This window comes from Chinchilla lanigera, unplaced genomic scaffold, assembly GCF_000276665.1.
Source record: "Chinchilla lanigera isolate Chin_1 unplaced genomic scaffold, ChiLan1.0 scaffold00034, whole genome shotgun sequence".
In the NCBI taxonomy this organism is placed as follows: domain Eukaryota; kingdom Metazoa; phylum Chordata; class Mammalia; order Rodentia; family Chinchillidae; genus Chinchilla; species Chinchilla lanigera.
The window spans coordinates 12,190,593-12,208,046 of NW_004955435.1; the positions used below are offsets into that span (position 1 = coordinate 12,190,593).

The window sequence follows — 17,454 nt, forward strand, 5'->3', positions numbered from 1 at the left end:
ATGTAGTATGCAGCAATTCTAACAAAGGATTCAATTCTCCTTCCCTCCTCCATTAGATTAAATCCCATGTGGGGAATGTGCAGAGTGCTTGCGGCAGTGACCACGGCAACTGGGGGAGGTGGAGAGGGAGGTGGGCCCGCTTGGAAGCTGTGCAGCCAGTCTGGGGACAGGGGACTGACACCAGTGGCAAAGCAGCCGGGGAAATTTGCGGACTTCCAAACTAGAGTAGAATCCTCCGGAATAAAGCTCCTCAGTTATTCTCTGTCTCTGATCAGAGCTCCTTCCCGTGATCACTCCCCACTCTCATTTAAGATTACAAAAAGTGCCAAAGACCCCACAGGCAACTAGGAAAACCCTCTGAAATCTCATCACTGCCTGGGAGGCTTGAGCATCCAGCTCTCTCCTGGAGAGCAAGCATACCTTTCTTTTTTCTTTCTTTCTTTTTTAAATCTGGGATACGAGGGCAAAGCTTATGGCTAAAGGATGGTACATGAATGATTCGGTCTGGAGAGGAAAATGATGAAAGAAGTAACATTTGCATGTAGCCTGGCTAATGCGCAACTTCAAAATTTCTTTCAGCTCCTGAAATACCTACTATTGATCAGGCATATTCAAAAATCAGCAACAGTATCACTGTAGAATGGGCTACAGTGCCGGGGGCCACCAGTTACCTGCTCACGGCTGCAGACGGAGACACCGTCATTGAAACCATGGTGGCCAATTCCCCGGGCACTGTGACGGGCCTGAAGGCTGCAACCTTGTACCAAATCACCATCAGATCCATCAGTGCGGCCGGGAGAAGCCAGGCATCGCCTCCAAAGCAGGCAAAGACAGGTGTTCATCGTGTGTGCCCTGGACCATTTACACTGGTGCTACAAAGGCGTAATGTAACTTGGAGTCATATAAGTGCTACCGTTAAGGGCTCAGAAGTGAAAATAATCAAATGATGTTTTGTGACAACTCAGACATCTAAGAATAGGTGGCATTTAAAGGCCTGATGCTTTGCTTCAGAAAATAAAGCCCACTTCTGTGCATCTTCCAAAGCATCCCTATGCAGGCTGAGGGACGCAGGAGGATTACAAGTTCAAGGCCAGCCTGGGCCACAGAGTAAGACTGTCTCAAGAAAGAAAAAGCAAAAGAAAAAGTATATCCGCTTTTAAATCTCTGAAAAGGAGGAATTTTTAATCATATCAAATACAGAACACATAGCAAGACTTTTGCTGCTCTTTGACTACCTAGTACACATTAACAAACAAAAGCATTTAAAATTTGTAATCAATATTAATTAAATTGATTTGACAAAGGTGAACTTTGGCCTATTTCTAAAAAGTTATATGCACATTAAAACAGAATAAGCCACCCTTCCTCCCACTGATTTATATTATTACATTGATATTTTATGACCAATCTCCAGTTCAAAGTGGTACCCATTATTTGAACCTGCCCCATTTCTCTGCCACATTATTTATGATTAATACACATGTAAGTAGCAATTATTTAATGGAATCCTGCCAGGAACCCTTTTACAAAGCTAATAGCTATTTCACAGTATGGATAATCAATCTTAATTTATTTATTGCTAAAAACTTTGAATTATCCTCCCGTGGGCTTTTGCTGACACATTTGTTTTTGTTTTTGTTTTGCTGTGTTGTCTTTTTAGTGTTGGCTGCACCAATTCTAGAAGTAAGCTCTCCAAGTCCAGAGTCAATCCTTGTGCAGTGGGAAGCTGTGTATATGGCAACTGGATTTTCCGTGTCCATTATGCAAGCCAATGGCTTGGGTAGAATTTGGAAAGAGAATACCACGAACACTTCCTTGACCTTCAGCAATTTAGACGCGGGGACTCTCTACACCGTGAAGGCGTATGCATGGAATGCAAATGGAATCCCAGGGGATGACTCCACCTGCAATCAGAGGACAAGTAAGGATTTCTCCTCTCAGCCTTGAATAATCTCATTTTTGATTAATGAGGAAATTGGGCATTGCAGCCACCAAGAGCAATGTTAAGTGATAAGCACAGAGCAGCTGGCAGCAGCTGTTTTTAAATTTATTATGAAGTTATTTATAGCGTCCTGACTCCTTCTCAGCAGTTTAAATGCTTACCGCACTGCTAAGGAATGCTGTGAGAACACACAAGAGCCGCTCGTCCCCTGCTGATACCTGCTCGGCCCCCTCCGATATCCGACTCATTTGCAGCGCAGCGTGAGCATCAGTATCACACAAAGGAGACAATCCTTGTAGGTTTACCCATCACCCCTCGCCCCTTCCTAGGTTCGGGCCAGTAGTCCAAACAGAAAGAACTGGGCCAAAGAGGAATTCATTTATTCCACAGACATTTACTGAGCGTGCGCCAGCTTGAGGCTAGCACTGTTCCAGAGCTTTAGCGGCAAACCAGACCAAGTTCCTGCTGTCCCGGCGCTTTATGCTGTGATGGGACTCAGTGTTTCAGATGGTCTCTCCAAGGCCTTAACTTAGACCCAAGGCTGACGTGGGGCTTTCCGACCCTTCTCCAGTCATAGGCGGAGAAGCTGGGCTGTGGCTTGTGCTCTTTCACCAGCCCCAGGGACACCCTGAAGGGGATCCTACTGCATAATAGCTGGACATCCAAGCTGAGCTGCTGGAATGAATCAAAAGAAGGGAGAGGGTGTGGAGACTTTTTCTTATCTTGAATACGTTGTCCGGGCAATACGACCTAAATAAACGCCAGATTCTCACCAAATAGATTAACCAGATTAGCTGTTTTAACCCTTAGAAAGGACAAAGGAAAGGGTGGGAAGAAATCAGAAATGTTCCCTTCAGCTTTCCCCAAGTTTGGAAAAGATTGGAAGCTCCATCATCTATAGGGCAAGGCAGAAATATAGGGAGAAGAGAAGAATTTGCCTTGTGTAATATTTCTACAGGGAAAAACCATAGCAAATAGCTGTGGTGATTCGTCATAGGGGTTTTTTGTTTTCTTGTTTTTGTTTTTGTTGTCTTTTTGAGACAGGGTCTCGCTGTGCAGTTCAGGCTAGCCTTGAACTCATTTTGTAGCCTAGCCTGACTCACAGCAATCCTCCTGCATCAGCCTCCCAAGTGCTAGGATTACAGGCGTGCCGTCATATGGGTTGATGTGTGACAATGCTTATGACAAACCAGGCTCCCTGGGCCATTTCCTCTCTCTCTCTCTCTCTCTCTCTCTCTCTCTCTCTCTCTCTCTCTCTCTCTCTCTCTCTCTCTCTCTCTCTCTCTCTCTCTCTCTCTGTTTCTTTCTCTCTGCTTTTCCACCTCCCTCCATTCATTTTCCCACAAGTATTTGTTGAGTGCCTACATTGTTCTGAGCATAGTTTATCTGACAGAAAAACAAATTCAGATCAAGCATGATCCCTACACTCAAAGAACTGCTTATGTTTAAGGATGCATAAATCAGCGGTCACAGTTCTGTGTAACAAATGCTTTGATATAGGTGTACAGGCAGAGTGAGACAGACTGGCGCATCTATAGTGGGTTGGACAGAGAGCAAGCTGGTTCACTGAAGTCTTTCTTTCCTTTTGTTTCTCTGTGTTTTAAAACTGAGAGTTTGGATGTAGCCTCTGTCTGGGTCTGCCAGGGCTGCTGAAGGAAGCATCAAAAGTTGGGGGGTTTAAACAACAGAAGGTGACACAATTCACAGTTGTGAAGCTACGTAAGTCTGAAATCTAGGTGTTGGCAGAATTGGTCGCTTCTGAGGGGTGTGGAAGAAGGAACTGTTTAGGCCTTTCTCCTAGGCCTATAGATGACGACCTTTATGTTCATATGACATTTCCTCTGTACTCAGATGTCAGTGGCCAAACTTCTGTATTTTTATAAAGACATTTTAATGAATTACATCTGCTCTGACCCCATTTCTAGATAGGGTCACACTCTGAGTGTCCTAAGGGTTAGGACTTCAACATATAAATTTGTGGCAGTCTTCCCCTGTTCTACTTAACTTTCCTAGCTCTCCCAGCCCCCATGTGGGAAAAGCAAGTTGTCCTAAAATACTGTGGGCTACCCTTGCCAGCCTTGGGCTTAGCACTATCCTGAAACAGACGTGCCTCTGTGAAAAAGCTGACCACGCAGTAACGGAAGGAGCCTGCCAAGAGGGCCCAGAAGAGAAATACGACTGGCGCTTGCCTTGCAGAGAATTAGTTGAGTCCCTCTGTCCTCAAACAGGGCCTTCCCTGTGCCCTAGATGTGTCCAGAGGGTGCTATCTCTGCTCACAAGCTGTCCAAGCAGCTTCCAGTGGCTGCCGCATGCGCTTCACTAGAGCAGAAGTTCCAAAGGAGAGCTGAGGCCAATCTTTCCTCAGCTCAGAGCACATCTCCTCAAGCTTTTTTTGTTTGTTTTGTGTTTTGAGGCAGGGTTTCGCTATTTAATCCAGGCCTGCTTGAACTTGCTATGTAGACCAGGCTGGCCTCAAACTTTCGGTTTTCCTGCCTCAGCCTTCTGAGCACTGAGTGGAATTCTGCGTGCAATTACAGAAGTGTACCACCAAGCTTTTTGAATGGGATAACACTGAAGAAAGCCAGACATAGTTTGTAGGAATGAGAAGAAAATGTAGCAAAGACACAAAGATTGCCTTGATAGGTAATCATCACACTTGATGACTTAAGACTCTTTCTTTTCTTTCTTTTCTTTTCTTTCTTTCTTTCTTTCTTTCTTTCTTTCTTCCTTTCTTTTTTTCCTTCCTCTCTTAAAAAAATACTGGAGACTGAACCCAGGACCTTTGCATTGAACTACATCTCCAGATCTTTTATTATTTTGATATAGGGTTATGCTGAGTTGCTAAGTTGCCCAGGCTACACTTGAATTTGTGATCCTCCTGCCTCAGCTTCCCAAGGGTGTTGGGATTACAGGCATGTGTCACTACACCCAGCTCTTTCCTTCCCTATGATTTAGAATGGAGAGCAACTTTGTTCCTCTAGAAGCAATTATGACTTAAAGGCTCTTACAGTACAGTCTTTGCAGCAGTTAAAAATAAAGAAGGGATATGTTTAGCTTCATTAATCAATAATAGAGAAAATGTTTGACTCATAATATAACCCTTACTCATACGGCCCTTTTGGTTTCTTTTTCTATTTATTTACTTGTTTGTTTTTGTGGTGCTGAGGACCCAGCTCAGAGCCTTGTGATGCTTAAGCACATGCTTTGCCAGTGAGCTACATTCACAGCCCCCTTCCCCATGATAATCTTGTTTTATTCTTCAATCATTTGTTAAATGGTATATTCATGCATGCTTGCATACAAAATATGTACCTTACACTGATTCTACCATACCCATTTTATGGATGAGAAAGTAACAATTTGACCAAATGATATGGCCAGGGTCACATAGATTATGATGAGTTTACATCATTCATGGGAGATGTCTTACAAGCTCCTAGAGACCCTGTATCCCAATCTTACTCTTTGAACACTTACATTTATCTAGTTACTCTAAAAGAATATTTACCCTCTGAGCTCCTCAATATTGTTAAGCTAAATCTTACTTGGGTTCTTCAGGTTACTACAAAATCCTAATTTTTTCTCAAAAATGTAGGTCCTCATGCCCCTGCCGACATCCAAGTCTCTTTTGACAGTGGGGCTCTAAAGGCATCTGTTTCCTGGACACCGACAGAAGGAGCTTTCAACTATACCGTGATGGCGCTGAGTGGCCCTTCCGAGCTTAGCTGTAGCACCAGTGTCAGCTCCTGCAGCGTCTCTTCCCTGCAGTGTGGAACTGAGTACCTGATTTCCGTGTTAGCAAGTAATGACGCCGGGTTTAGCAAGTCCTCCTCAGCAGTAAGGCTAAAGACGGGTATGTAAACAAGGGTGTGATCTCTGCAGGGCTGGCAGGTCAAAGTGACAGCCATAGGAAAAGCGGTGGGAAATTTCCCACAGTGCTTCACCGCATTCTGCAAACAGTGAAAAGGTTGGGTTCAAAGGAATGAGTCAAGTTGGACATTCTAATGGGTTTGAATATTGATGGGAAACCAGATACTGTGCACTGAACAGCACAGACACTGTATTTGAAAATTAGGGTGACTGGCTCCTATCCTAGATCTTTCATGCATTTGCTTTCTTTTCTATTTATAAAGTTAAGACAACCCTAAGATCCAGTTGGAGCCATATATCTTTAACTGTGCAGTACAGATAACTGCCTCTCCCTGACCTCATGTTTCATGATAAAGGCTTGGTAGAAACTCTTTTTGAAGATAAAGATGGGACATTTCTAGTTCTGAATGTGTTCAGATATTTTCCCATTTCTACTGTTACCCAAGATATAAAGACACACACACGTGGACGTTTACCCCGCTATTTAAAAGTGTTTATGTGTTTTGGGAATTGAAACTAATGTTTTGTGAAGACTTTCTTTGTCAAAGACCTTAATACATATTTTATTTAATTCTACGGCAACATAATTCAGTGGTTTCTATTATGTCCCTTTTCAGATAAGAAAATTGAAGCTCAGAGAGGGTGAATAATTGTCTCAAGGACATTTCAATAATAAATGGATTCAAGCTCAGATTTTCCTGATTTCAATCCTCTAAGCCAAAGAAAATGTAATAACGTCCACTTTATTCAACAGTCAGAATTATGTCCTCCTACATTAAAAGGCTCTGAGCAGGGAGGAAAGAACTATCACTAAGCTCTCTATTCTACACAGAGAAACACACACAAAGCCAATTCCCCAGACCCACAGTTTCTTAGTGTTACAATAAATTGTGGTGATTTGGCTTCTCTTTGGACAATTACAATTTAATGTGGATAGTACATTTGAACTGGTTATGAGGATAGGACAGCTGAGGACCAAAGAAGAAATAAGAAACACTTTCAAAAGCACAGCAGTTTTGAATTAGTTGTTTAATGTAGGAGAGAACCACCTGGAGTTCTTAATTCTTGGATGCACTTTAAAAGGATCTGGGGAGCTTTTTATAAAATCTTGATACCCAGGTGTCTTAGTTACTTTTCTCATTGCTGAGACAATGAGAAAAGTTAAAAGAGAAAAGGCTTATTTAGCTCACAGTCTGTAGAGGTTTCAGTCCATAATCAGCTGGCTCTAAAGCAGGGTGGCATGGTAGAGAGGCATCGCAGAGGAGAAACAGTTCACGGTGGGCAGAAGGTAACAAAGCAAGCAACAGACAAGGAAAGCCTCTTTCTGTCCCTTATACTGTATCCAGTCTACTGGAACTAGGGTGGTGCCAAACAAGTCAATGGACTGATTTAGTAATCACCCACCCTTACTTCTAGTACCCTTAATCCTAGCATTGAACCATAAATCAGTCACACACTTTAGATTCAGCCACCTCTGAAAAAGCCTCACCTATGATGGAAGGAGGCTTTGGAGGACATCTAGACACAAGACATAACACTAACACCAGGTCCCACCTAAGACCAGTTGAACTAGAACTGCTGGGAATAGAGTCTGGATATGACTACTTTGTGAAAAGCTCCCCAGTTGATCCTAACGTGCCGTCAGGGCTAAGTCCCATTGACTAGTCCTGTGCACTTATCTGTCAGGAAGTGCACTGTAGTTAGTCGTACATAACAAAATCAGTCTTTATTGTGACAATAACCTTAATTTACCAATAGAAGAACTATGTTTAGAAGTACTGTGGTTTCCTGAGGCCCAGAAATACGTAATATATTTTAGGAAGATTTCCATTAAAGGTGACTAAAATTTTAAAAGCTATGGCAGGCTGGGGGTATAGTTAAGTGGTAGAGCAATGCATCACTTCCAGAGATGAAAGGAATTGTTGGAAGGCTTAATAAAATGTTAATAGAAAGTACAAGTAGCTAAAGTTTTATCTCCAAAACAGGTTAACTTCTGGGGTATTCCCTATTTCACTCACTTCAGATTGGCTGCATCTCTCAGAGGTCAAATGATTCAACAAATACTCAAACAATGAAAATCTCCATATTTTAAAGTGAATAAAAATTTCTGACAGCCCATTTTAAACAATATTACATCCAATGAGAAAATATGGGTAGGTCACTGGAGTTGGTTACAGCGGTTAGGCCCTACAGCACACACTTGGTTCTATAAAGAAAATTTTCTAATGGTTCTGATGCATAGTTTTGCATGTTGTACACCAGATTTAATCTGTTGCAAAACTTGGAGTTGCTGATTTGGATTGTCTTACCATCTTGGGTAATTGCAAAGATGCGAAGAAATCTGTTGCAATAGTGTTACAGCGGTTTATTATTCATCATTTCCTAGTTGCTTGTGCACCTGCAAGAGTGACAGTCCAAGAAGATCCCCCCGGCCATCTGTCTGTGGCTTGGTCCAGTGTTGATCTGGGTGATTACTATGTGGCTTTTGTAAAGAGTGATGACGGCTTGGAAGTACACTGCAACACATCCCTCACCCTGTGCCACTTCCTGTCTGAGTGTGGTTTCACCTATTTTATTAGTGTTTTTGCCTATAACAAGGCAGGACAAAGTCCTTTGGGTGATGTATTCAATTATACCACAGGTAAGTCACATCTGATGCTTGAGAAGGGGGCTCCTGGTTCACTGAAGTCAGCAACAGAGAACGGATCGTTTATTTTACTTACTGACTCACCACCCGGATGTCTTTTTAGGGCCAAGAAAACAAAGTGAATCTTTTGTCTCATGTGCTTTTCAGACTAAGAAAAGTTGGCTTTGTAGATGTGGGCTTAGAAGAATGCAAGGTTAAGAAATGAAAAGAGAGGAAAGAATGCAGTTACTCAATCCTGCTCTGAAAAACTGAACCTTTCAAAAAGGTCTACTGATGTTCAGGGCTATGGTAGATCTGAAGGGGATGCAAACCCTTCGTTTTAGAAGTCCCTGGTTCCTTGGGACTAGAGAGACAGATGCAGTGGCCAAGATGCAACATAATGTGAGGGCGTTGAATTTGGGCAGGTGGGTCGAAGTCTTAACTTGACCACTAATTCATTCATACAATGGGAATAAAGATGTCCTCCTGGCTACTTAGTATCCTCCACTACAAGAGGGAACAAAAATAATAACACAAATGTGAAAAGGTCTTTATATATGATAAAACAGAATTCAAAAAAAATTTTTTGAGACAGGGTCTCACTATGTAGTGCAGGCTGGCCTTGAACTCACTTTGTAGAACAGGCTGGTCTCGAACTCACAGCCATTCTCCTGGCTCAGCTTCCCAAGTGCTGGAATTACAGGCGTGGGCCACCATGCCTAGCTTCAAATATTTTTATCAGCATCATTTTTACCATTGCTATCATCGTCTACTAGATTTGGACCTTGTATTGGCAGGGAGTATGTTTTCTTTATCTCTTTGTCCTCAGTATTTATCATAGTGTGATCAACTTACGAGAGATGCTTGAGATTTAAAGAATGAATAATGCCTTAAGATTAACTATCTTTACAAAGAAATAATTATGTAACAGTACTAGCTGGATTATAATGAATGTTATCAGGCGGAGGGATCCAAATAATCAGTTCTTTTGGAATCAACAAGATCTCAAGAACAGAGGAGAACCTTCTAGAGGGAGTGGCCTTGAACTAGAGTTAAAGAATGGATGGAATGTAGGTGGAGCGGGAACATCCCAAAGAAACCCCACGCTGACTTAGACATTTATCGGTGGGATTCAATGATCTACTAATACAGTTACGTTCCCCCATGTGCCCCAGCTTTATCTGGCTTAGTGTCTGGAAAGGATCTGAAAAATTAGAGCAAGGTTGACTGCGTCAGGTGGAGTCAGGGAAAGACGCCTGGCAGAGAGAGAAGCAGGAGCACATGTGAGGTAGGGGACTGAGAAGTCTGACGTGGCAGGGGTGGCGAAAGCACAGCTGAACATTACAGCTTGCATGCTTGAACGTCATGCTGAGGACTCAACCTCTGTGCAGTGAGACTGACGCCTGTTTGGAATGGAACGGACCTGGAGGAAGCTCCTTGTAGTAGTTTGGGAAGACAGGGGCAGAGGCTCTGACCTAGGACGGTCAGGACTCGATGACGCCTTCTGATGGCATTGCTCTTTTAGTGACTTCGGTTCCCTCTGTTTCTGCTTTCAGCTCCCTGTTGTCCCAGCGACATTAACCCCGTGTTGGTGTCTAGTGACAGAGTGGAGATCGTCTGGTCTCCTGTCCGCGGTGCCGAACTCTATGAAACCAAAGCTATAGCCGGGTACAGTGTGGTGGAGTGCAATGACACTGCTCCTGCTTGCACGCTCTCGGCTCTGGAGTGTGACACCAAGTACAATGTCACGGTGTATTCATTCAGCGAAGTCCGCGGCAGCAATATGTCATGCACTTCCCGCCTTATCACTACAGGTACCCTGGTACAACTGGGCTTTCCTGCACTGGTGTCTGAATGATCCTCCTCCCCCACCCACCCCACTACGTGCCTCAGGTCCAGCATACAGCAAGACCTAGAAAAAGGTTAAATTCCATTAACGACTCAGTGGGGAGCAACAGAGCCCCTGTTGTACTGTGGAGAGGCAGAGGACAAGGTGGAAGAAAAAGACGGAAAGAAAGAACACAAAAAGGGGGCCGGGAGGAGGGGGAAAGTTTGACTAGTTAGTCCCTGAGCTATTTCGTTCCTTTTTCTTTACACATCATGGAAAGGTAAACGTGATGCCTGTACACACATGATGACTGCGTGCGAATAATGTCTGTCTTCGTTTCTTTTGCCTTTGAGTGCAAAATGCTCTTAAACAGTTTCCAGCTAGCTCAACAATGCAGGACTCTAATACCCTATGTCAGGGTGAACAGTTTGCTACAGAGGGGCTCTAAGAATCTGGCTTACAAGCATGGTATGGTCAACAACCACGGAGATCTTACTTGGGGGAAAATCAGTTGCACATCAAGTGGCACAGATATTTTTTTTTTTTTGACTCAAGCTGTTTCGAGTAATAACTTAAAATCTCCTAGCTCCTTGCAGCCCTGAGATAGAAAATATTTCAAAGGACGCATTCTCCACAATTCACGTGCGCTGGCGAGCCGCTAATGATGATGCCGTTTACACGGTGACTGCGCAGGGGGAGAAGGGGCTGTACCGCTGCAGCAGCAAGGGGGCGGCCTGCGCCATGGGGGGCCTGCCCTGCGGCTCAGTGTTCTCCGTCACCGCGGTGGCTGAAACAGAGGTAGGACGGAGCCTGCCCAGCTACAGTGTGCCCCTGGAAACAGGTATGTAGCAAGCATCAGCCTGAACACTGACTTCCCTGGGAGCCTTAGGAATCATTTTAAGACATAAACTTTATTTAATCTACCCTTAGTGTATCAGAAATGCAGCAAGCACGGGGGTCTTTCAAAAACCACAGTCTTAGAAAATAGAACTTTCAACATTTTACAAGGTCTATGCAAATATCACCAGGGGGCTGGGGATTTAGCTCAACAGCACAGCGCCCGCCTGCAAGTGCAAGGTCGTGAGTTCGATTCCCGGTACCGGAAAAAAAACAATAAAAATAAAAATAAAAAAATATCACCAAAAGACCCTGGTATTGTCTTACGTTGGCATCAGAGGAGTAAGACGTGGACTCTGCAAAAGCATTTGTTAGAGTTTATATTCTCCCACGATACAGTCTATCAAAACAGCTAACAAGTAAAGTGAATGGGAGGGTTTATTATTTATCTCTTTCACTCCGCTCATTCATATCTTACTCTAAAAAATGCTTCCTGAGTTTTGGATCCCTAATCAGTAAGAGGAAGATAGGGTCTTACAAGGTGGTTGTATTAAGTTAACTAATGCTGCAAAGCATTCAGTGCAGTGCCGGGTGAGTAGTTAAAGATTCATACAAGAAAACTGTTACTGCTTCATAGCCTTGTGTATGAAGGGAATTTAGCAAATTATTTACTTGGACATTATTTCTTTTATATGTAAAACAGTAGATGACACCTGGGGTGATAAAAATTAAAACACCTTTAAAAAGCAGCAGAAAAGAGAAGACGCTAAATACACATGGAGGTTCTAAGTATCCTACATCCTATATAAGGGGTTCCTAGAAAATTGAGATGATTGTGGTTCTTAGGGGCCTAGGAAATCAAGCTTTCTTAGCAGTGATATTCTATGAAATGCTCCACAAAGGCAAAATACATTTTATTGCAACTATACTATAAATGCTATATTTACAGTATAGTATATTGCAGCTATACTATAAATGCTATATTTATATACTATAAATACATTTTATTGCAACTATACTATAAATGCTCCACAAAGGCAAAATACTTTTATTGCAACTATACTATAAATTTAGGATATTGGATAAAATAGAGGCAAAGTATCACTCTTGGCTGTTTTTCGCAGATATTCTTCAGGAGAAATAAAATCCCACTTTCCTTTTTTTCCTCATTCAAGTGCCATGCTGCCCAGCTGGTCTAACAATAACTCAGGTCACCCAGTCGGTAATCAACGTGAGCTGGACTTTTGAGACAGTGGCCCAAACCTATATGACAGTTCTGGAGTCACACACGGGACAGTCTAAGTGTCACACCCATCAGAGTCACTGCCTCCTGGGATGTATCACGTGTGGGATCAACTACACAGTGGCATTAAAAGCAATTAGTGCCTCTGGGTTGACTTCAGACTGCGCCTACCAAAGCTATTTCTCTAGTAAGTGAATTCTTAACTCTAGTACTAGAGTACAAGAGATGACTCAATTGTTCAAAGTCCAGGCACAACTTTTCCTTCGCACTCAAAAAGGTGCTGCAACTCCACGCAGCTTGCATTATCAACGTACAATACTTTCTAAAATGTTTACAGTTCCCACTTGACTTTGAACCTGAACCCTTCAGAAGCTTCTGTTGGTAGTTGGTAAATTGCCTTCCCTGGTAACAAGGTTCAAGGATATGTGCTCTGAGGGGATGGTGTATTTTTATGCAACATAAAGCCTGCAGCACGCAGCCTGGCAGTTCTCAGAGAGCACTGGATCATGCATTCTATTTGGTTTCCATTGTTTTCTTCTATTATTATTATTATGCTACCACCTTTCTCTTTTCCAAGCCATTCAAACTCCTTCTATGGTTTCTTATTTCAACAGGCTAAGAGAACAAAGGCATCTGTCTTTGACAGTATTGTGTCTTGCTTTTCACAAAGATCAAACCTTTAGAAGAGGACAAAAGGAATAAAAAGATGCAGGGCTAGCAAATAATATTCTTCTTGGGTGATTCTAATTCATTAAAGTGGTTGCTTGGAGACTGTTTGAAAAAAACTCTTGAGGGTACCTGTCAGGCTTAAGTTTAAGGAGAAAGAGTACAATTGATCAGTTTGTTATTTCTGCCTGGGACAATGGATGGGAGGGCTGAAATATAAATTTGGCATGCTGGATAGATAGCAGAAAAAGTTTTCAGCTGGGAGTCTAAGTTAGAAATGGCTTCTTATAAACTGTGTTGCTCTATTTTCCATGATTCTGTCTCTTCATTGGTAAGAAAAACAGGGATAACAGTATCTTTCTAGCTTATCTTTCAAAGTTGTTTCTGGAACCAAAATAAGTTATAACGTCAGAGCATTTATCATATGCTGCACATATATAAACTGGTTTATATATTCTTTTGGCCCATTCCATTACATTTGCTGCCTAAATTCTCACCTTGATATCCAGTTCTGGGAATATGACCCACTGCTTACCTTTGTTTCTGAGACAGGTTCTCCTCGAACTTGCAGGGATCCTCCTGCTTCAGCCTTCTGAGTGCTGTGATTATAGGCATGCACCACCCCATGGCTTATCTAGACACCTAATTTTTTAAAAAGAATACATCAAATAATAATTTTAAAAATTTAAGATCCATAATTTTTAAAAAATTATACAATAGTATCGGGGCTGGGGATTTAGCTCAGCGGCAAAAGCGCCTGCCTGGCAAGCGCAAGGTCGTGAGTTCGGTTCCTGGTACCAGAGAAAAACAAAAAAACAAAAAAACAAAAAAAAACAAAAACAAAACAATAGTATCTTTAGTTATCGAGGACTCCACCATTTGGTGGCTTGCTTGGTACTTTTTTTTTGGTACCAGGAATCAAACTCAGTTCCTTGCACTTGCCAGGCAGGCGCTGTGCCACTGAGCTGTGTCCCTGACCCTTGCTTGATATTTAACATGTCACTTAATGCTTGACACACAATGCCTGCTCAAAGTATTTAGTAAAAGGTCCCATCAAAGCACCTGATCAGCTAGCAGGGATGAAATGTGGACCAACAAACGTGGTCACCAGCCTGTCACAGAAGTGGCTGCTCCGAAGGCATCATGCTGCTCAGCTGAGGAAAACTGTTATTTTCAATTACAGCTGAGTTCAATGAATTATATTTAATCTTATCCACTAAGATTAAATGAAACTAGGGCATTATGAAGGCTCTTGACAGGATCCCATGCATTTGACTCACAGTTTGAGTCATGTGCAATACAGTATCTCTGCCAGGCGTGGAACTTTTTGTATCACCGTTCTATATTAAAAAGTCCCACCCCATACCGCCCTCACATGTGGATTTCTGATTCTGTGGCTCAGCATGGAAAGAACTTGAACATCCCTTCAAACCTTGCTCTACTCTAACCAGTAATTAATCACATTATTAGAATAGCTTATTTGTATTTTTTCTCTGTAGTAACCAAGGCCATATTGTGAGATGGCTGAATAAGAGACTCGGTTTGCCTTTGTCCTCCAGGTGCCTGCTGCCCTTTGGGGGTGAAATTATACAGGTTGGGCCCTAATGGCATCCGGATCCACTGGCAAGTCTCCAGAGGCTCTGCCAATTACAGCACCGACCTCTATGGCTCCAAAGGCATCTTCACGTGTGCCCCAAGGGCTGGTCTCAGTTTCTGTGATGTCACCGAGATACCTTGTGGGGACGTATATACAGTGATGGTTTCACCTGTTGCCGAAACAGGACTGAAGCTTACCTTCTGTCCAAAAAAAATATACTCAGGTAAAACAAGTTATGACCCTTTACTTAAAACTAACCCTCAACTCAGATCTGTGAATTCACACTCAGGGCAGCCATACTTATTTGCTATGTGTGAAATTTCTACATGCTGCAGGGGCCCCAAGTTTCTTTGTAATTGTGATGCTTTATTATTACTTAACTTGGAAATACTCTTCTCTTCCCTTTCCTTTTCTTCCCTTGGGAAAAGGACCAATGTTTGCGGCTATTTACCATATAATGGTAAACCAAATTATGAGTGATTGGAGATTTAGAGACCAATTTTTAATGTAGTCCTAGAGATAATGCCGGACACCATGGAAAACTGAAAATTGAGAGACTTGTACTTCGTTTGCACAGATTGGGAATGATGACTGAGGACCATTTAGAGGATCCAAAAAACTGAATTTATAAATCATAAACTAACTTTGGAAATATGAGTGGGCAGAAGGGCTGTGATCGCAAAACATGGCTGGCAGCAGTGCCATCTCCTCAGAGCTGGCAGAAAACATTAGCAGTTCTACTCTGTGTGCCATTCCAATACTCTCTGCTACACTGCCCAGGGGCACAGCCATAATTTTCATTTACGTATAAAAGGAAAGGAAAGAGATGGCAAAGCCCTGGAAGTTCACAGGCAAACACAGGAAGAATGAATGACTCACAAACTTCAACTGATAACCAGAATGCGAAATTTCTAACTATACGTAGGTGATGAGAGGTTCAAATGGCTTTTGGTGGCGGAACAAGGCCAGCTTCTCCTAGAAGGGCATTTTCATTGTCCTTGGATGTCATGCTCTGATTCTTTGTTTTCTCATTATCTTGTCCACAAGACAAGCTGTCCCAAAGCACAGCCCTATGGGAAGAGACAGGAGAATGCTCCTGGGGTGAGGATGAGCTCTCAGGAAGAGAAGCCTACGGCTATTAATAATAATGTACTACATTTGCATAATATGGCACTGTTTATCAAGTGTTTTCATATTCCATATGTCATTGAATGTTCAAAATAACCCCAAGAAGCAGATTCAAAAGATTTTATGATCTCCAGTTTATAAATGAGGAAACTTGGGAGCCAGAGGCTCCCAAATCTCTATTTGCAAGCCTTTTCCTCTTATTTGGTTGATTGGGGTTTTAGAACTTTTTTTCTAAGTCAGGGCCTTAGAATGTTCCCAGACTGGTTTCAAACTCCTGGGCTGAAGAGATCCTCCCACCTCTTCCTCCTCCTGAGTAGCATGGACTACAGGAGTGTGTCTGGCCCAGTTGTTTTACTTGTACGCTTCAGTATCTTCAAAAGTTTCCCATTGCTTCACAGGATCAAATCCAAGCCTCTGAGCATAGTGTTTCAGGTGTCTCCCCCTCTATCTTCTGTCTATCTACACCTGTACCCTCCAATGCAAATTTAACATGAGCCATGGATGAAAATGTAAAATTCTCTAGCAGCCAAATTAAAAATGTAAAAAGAAACAGGTGAGATTAACTTAACAATATATTTTAGTTAAATCAATACACTTATTATAGTATCTAATAATCAGTATGCAAGTAAGATACTTTGCATTTTTTATATGACGTCTCTGAAATTTGTTGTGCATTTTATACTTATAATACATCTCAGTTCAGACTAGCCACATTTCCTGGGCCCAGTAGCTATGTGTGGCAAGTGGCTACTGCATTGGACAGTAAAATGGTCTCCTCCTCTAGTCTCATGGCAGAGAACCACTCACACTCTCCTGCCCCAGCCACACATACAAACAGCGTTGCTTCATATTTCTGAGCAAATACATTACTTTTTCTCTGCCTGGCATTCTATCCCACTTCTACCAAGCACTCCACCTGCCCCAGCCCCTCTCATCTGTGACACCTTCACTAATTCTCATAGGTTAAATTAGCCCTCTCTTCCCCTCTTTCTAACCCCACGGCACCCTTACCTTTACCACAACATACTACTGTGAATTCAACACGTGCCCTCTCCCCTAATAAGCAATTCTCTGTCCGACTGTTAGGATTAAGCAGCTAAATGTGGCCAATATATTTCAAATTTTAAAAATGAACAAATGAGTTTATGTGCCTATGATCACACAGCTAAGTGAGTGATGCAAATATTTTGTTTTTGTTTTTCTTTGTGCTTTAAGGCCACAATTTAACGCTTAGAGAGTCATTGCGCTGATAGCTTGTTAGCCATGAGAAGTCTTGGTTGGTTGGCGCTCTGACACGCCTTGGTAGGGTGCCATCTCAGGCCTGCAGTCATTTTGTCTCAGCGAGGATTAAGTGTCTACACTCAAGTTTGTAATTCACCGTTGCTTAGTCACCCAGGTAAAACCCATGACTTTGCGAGAAGTGTTTTTATTTCAAGGTCGATGAATAGTGATTCACTATTCAATTATAGTGAATAGTGATGGAGTGCTATGTGCTGGTGCTATGCTACTAACCCTTTTAAGCCTTATAACAAACATATGAGGTAGCATTCTTACCACTTTACAGATAAACTGAGGCACAGTGAAGTGACTTGTTCAAGGTCATACTGTTAATAGGTATCTTCTCTTATCACCCAAATTTGTTGTTATTCATTCTTTGCTTCGGTTTCCTTCTATTTTCTAAGTTATATCTTTATCATTTTAATACATGTATAGCTAG

The 17,454-nt window shown here is 42.3% G+C and overlaps 1 protein-coding gene across 1 annotated transcript in view; it reads left to right on the top strand.

Moving 5' to 3' along the window:
* Fndc7 (fibronectin type III domain containing 7) overlaps positions 1-17,454 on the top strand; it is a 28,056-nt gene that overhangs the window by 5,406 nt on the left and 5,196 nt on the right. The window contains exons 3-10 of the mRNA XM_005388833.2: positions 580-834; positions 1,661-1,921; positions 5,538-5,795; positions 8,199-8,453; positions 9,995-10,252; positions 10,853-11,107; positions 12,279-12,533; positions 14,572-14,832. Coding sequence (XP_005388890.1) covers positions 580-834; positions 1,661-1,921; positions 5,538-5,795; positions 8,199-8,453; positions 9,995-10,252; positions 10,853-11,107; positions 12,279-12,533; positions 14,572-14,832 — 2,058 coding nt within the window. The remainder of the gene's footprint in view (positions 1-579; positions 835-1,660; positions 1,922-5,537; positions 5,796-8,198; positions 8,454-9,994; positions 10,253-10,852; positions 11,108-12,278; positions 12,534-14,571; positions 14,833-17,454) is intronic.